This window comes from Perca flavescens, chromosome 3 (assembly GCF_004354835.1).
Source record: "Perca flavescens isolate YP-PL-M2 chromosome 3, PFLA_1.0, whole genome shotgun sequence".
In the NCBI taxonomy this organism is placed as follows: Eukaryota; Metazoa; Chordata; class Actinopteri; order Perciformes; family Percidae; genus Perca; species Perca flavescens.
The window spans coordinates 1,143,523-1,147,297 of NC_041333.1; the positions used below are offsets into that span (position 1 = coordinate 1,143,523).

Sequence of the window (3,775 nt, forward strand, 5' to 3'; positions counted from 1 at the left end):
CTATTAGTGCGAGTCCTATTGCTTCATAGTCAGGCCTTTGATGTGCCTGTGTAGAGATCGACTAGTGGTATCAGGCTGCTCTTAGCCCCAGAGGCTGCAGGTCAAAATGGAGACACTTATCCTTTCCTCTCTGACTCTGGCTGCTATCACAAACGCCGGCCACCGGAGGACAAATCAGATGCAGGAACCTCACATCGATCACACGGCGTTTCATCTTCTCACATGACTTCCCCACAGCAAGGCTTTAGAAAGAAAGGGGGGGAGAGTCAATCACACTCACTCAGATGCTCATGAGTGCATGTCCTCTGTCCTCCTATCCTTCTCTGTCTTTCTCTCATGCACACACACACACACACACACACACACACACACACACACACACACACACACACACAATGACATTTAACACTTAACCTCTTTCTGCCCCTCTCATTTCCTTCTTTTTTGCTCTACAGCACAGCTTTCAACAGATGCTTTAGTCTCAGGAGAGTCATGCCTCTGTTCCACACTGTACAGTGTTGCTATAAATTAATCTAAAAACCATTCACACTTGCTTTGCCAGTCGTTTCAGAACATAAATTGCGGTCTTTTTTCCCCTTCTTTATTTTTATGACTCCTCACTCCATCTGCTGTCTCTCCTCTCTGTTTAAATCTTTTCATCACATGTTCACTCTGCAGATCCTCCCCCCACCACGGCCGCCCCCAGCACCACTGCATCGCTCCTCCGCGACACCTCTGGATCCGGCACCGCCGCGGACCAACGCATAGCCTTGTTTACCTCTCCGACCCTGGCATCCCTACCCGACGGCAGCCTGGGCACTATTGTCGGCGGGGCCGTAGGCGGCGTTTTATTCCTGATTCTCTTGCTGATCCTCGGCGGGGCGTGCTTCATGCGACAGCGCAGGACCTTCCGAGGAGACTACTACACCAAACAGTACCTGGGACCCTCGGACATGCAGAAGGAGTCCCAGCTGGACGTGCTGCAGCCGCACGAGCTGCAGGAGGTCTACGGGGACAAGACGAGCAAAGGCAGCCAGGAGCTGAAACCCAAATTGGGCGGAGACATCATTTACCCCGACTACATCCCCGACCACAAGGATAGGGACGACTGGGCTGACAGGGGGGAGGTCCACAGGGGCCTCAAGGAGGGAAACTACTACCCAGATCACTACAACACCCAGAACATGCACCCCTGCGGGCCTCCTGTGCACAGCACCATAGTGGCCAACGGCTCCCCCTACCTCCCGGAGGACTGCTATGACAATGGTACAGACAGCGACTACGTGTCCCACATGGACGGATCTGTGATCTCACGCAGGGAGTGGTATGTTTGAGGAGAAGAGCCAAGGGAAGAAAAAAACAGACGAAATTCAAACGACTGAGAATGATTTAACAAGTGACAGATATGAATATCGTTAAAAGGTGTTATTTCAGTTAAAGGATGAATACAATTTCTCAGCTCAGTTACACAACGAGCTCTTTGAACAATACTGCTCTGCCTTGATTGTAACCACTTAACCTTAAGGACATGTATGTGGATTGTATTACACTTTTGTATCTTTTCAAGGAGCTACAAATACGTTGGAACGCCTCAGTGATATTATCTGTGGCTGGTATTATCAGGCTTAAGAGGCTTTGGCATACAGTGAAGTTTGGACGGATGTGAATGAGGTTTTGTATTCTGCTTGTTTGTGTCTTTAACATAGGTCAGGTGTTCAGACCCTTGTTAGTGAAGTATTTATATCCCTGACCGACTGAGCTCTGCTCTCATAAAACCTTCCAACTTCTGTGGCATTTTTCAAAATGGTCTCTTGATTGCTTACGGCGTTTTCATACTGTTGAAATGTTTATCATGGCTGCAACCAGTATTTAAAGCAAATTATATTGCATGTGTTGTTTAAAGACAAGATGTATCATCAAGTAAAAGGGAAGGTTTGTCAGTCACGTGATTAAAAGGGAGAATTACACTGACCAACAAACTGATTGATGCTAGTACATTACAAAGAAAAACCTCTTGTAAACCTCTGCTTAGTTCTCCAGTGGCTTTCTCAAACTCGGTGTATCTTCAGTCAATTATTCAGCCTGTCAGCTGACAGAGAGAGGCCACCCCCTGTGGAAGTACTTTTACTTTTAGCTTCAGTTCAGCTTATTTATTTTACAAATATCTCTCCCCTGGTTACCGTAGTGACAGCACGTGTGGTTAAATACTGCAGCAAACACTCGTTGAGCAGCTGCTTTTACAAGAGGAGCAACTGGTGAATCTAGTTAAAACAAATTAAAAATAGTCCGCCAACAAAACAAGTGCAGAAAATTACAGTTGTCATGCTTTGTAGGCGCATTTGTGATGAACGATTGTGTTCAGTGCTAACTGCAGCGACAAATACTTTCCATTTCCTGTGATTGCTTCACAATAAAAGCCACCCTGAACTGGATCACATGCATGCATTGTTTTCTCTGAATCCCTCAAGTTTAGGAAGGCAATCTAGTGTTAGAATGGCAGACTCTGCCGTTACTAATAAAAACTAGAGAGAGATAAATACTCCAGAAAAAAATGCCTACCATAAACCGTATCAACGATGTTTTTTTTGTTGTTTTTTTTTATATGAAAATCTGAAGGTTTATAACTTTACCAAATACACTATTATCATTATTGAAATGTGTTAATCCAGTCACTTCCTTGCAGTAAAAAAAGCACAACTCTGTTATTACCGTAAACATCAAAGGAAGCCTACCAGGCTTTGGCCCTCTCCACTTAGCCATGATAACAGGCTGCATCGCTGTCTTTCCCATTTTCCCTCCTCTGTATCCTCTGATTTCTGTCTGCACACAAACACCAATTGGTCATTATAGTTTTTATTTTAAACGTGGGATCAAAGCAATGAGTTATAAATACCAGATGTGACTATCACAGCTGTCATCATCGGATATTATGTGGCTCCATAAACCACCAACAGTTTCGCTGCTCCCGCTCGACACTCCGCGCTGTGATTCATGATGGTAAATTAGCAACAAAAAAAGGTCAGAGTGCACAGAAAAAGAGGGCACTGATAAACTGATTCCTTAGCTTTAGTTTGTATGTTTGAAGTATGATTGCGCGAATACCTCGCAGCCCAGTTGGAAACATTGTGTGCGGCTGACATCACTACTGATCACAGAACAGGCTGTAATATTGGGGTTTGGCTCCTCAGTCGCTCCTCTGAGGATATACAGCAATCATGGAAACTAGAAATTTAATCCATGAGTGAAAAAATCTGTAAGAACCATGTAGGTTAGAGCTGTCTGTGTAATGGCTCCCAAAGGGATTCTTTTTCCGCTACAAACAACAAACCCAATGACGTTCAGTTAAAACAAAAGAGTTGACATCATGAATGATCTCATCTCTCACTGCTTGATTTGACCTTACTCTTTTCCACTTAGAGATTCAGTTTTTTTTTTGTTCCTCAGGAATGATACATGGATCAAAGTGGCCTCACATGAAAGGGAAAGTGTAACCCTTTTTGGAAAGATCCCTGTTTAGTCAATCAGGGTGTTTGTTGCTAGAAGAAGGAACCATATTTGTGTATTACAGTCAGGACGGGGGTTTGGTATTTTCTGAGGTCTTCTTTCTTATTGGGGTTTTATAGATTGTGGGTGCACATTTTCTCTTTATTTTCTTTTATTCTTTTAACCCTTCTCCACCCTGGTGTTCCCATGCCAGGGCTTTGGTCGAAAGGGTTAGATGTCTGAGAATAAACTACTTTAATCTGGCTCTCACTCTCATCGTCGCGCACACGCA

The 3,775-nt window shown here is 44.3% G+C and overlaps 1 protein-coding gene across 3 annotated transcripts in view; it reads left to right on the top strand.

Moving 5' to 3' along the window:
- The window catches only part of nectin3a (nectin cell adhesion molecule 3a), a 36,652-nt gene extending 34,220 nt beyond the window's left edge, over positions 1-2,432 (top strand). For all 3 annotated transcript variants that reach the window (XM_028573565.1, XM_028573566.1, XM_028573567.1), the window contains one exon: positions 679-2,432. In XM_028573565.1, coding sequence (XP_028429366.1) covers positions 679-1,334 — 656 coding nt within the window. In that variant the 3' untranslated portion in view covers positions 1,335-2,432. The remainder of the gene's footprint in view (positions 1-678) is intronic.
- The last annotated feature ends 1,343 nt before the right edge of the window (positions 2,433-3,775 follow it).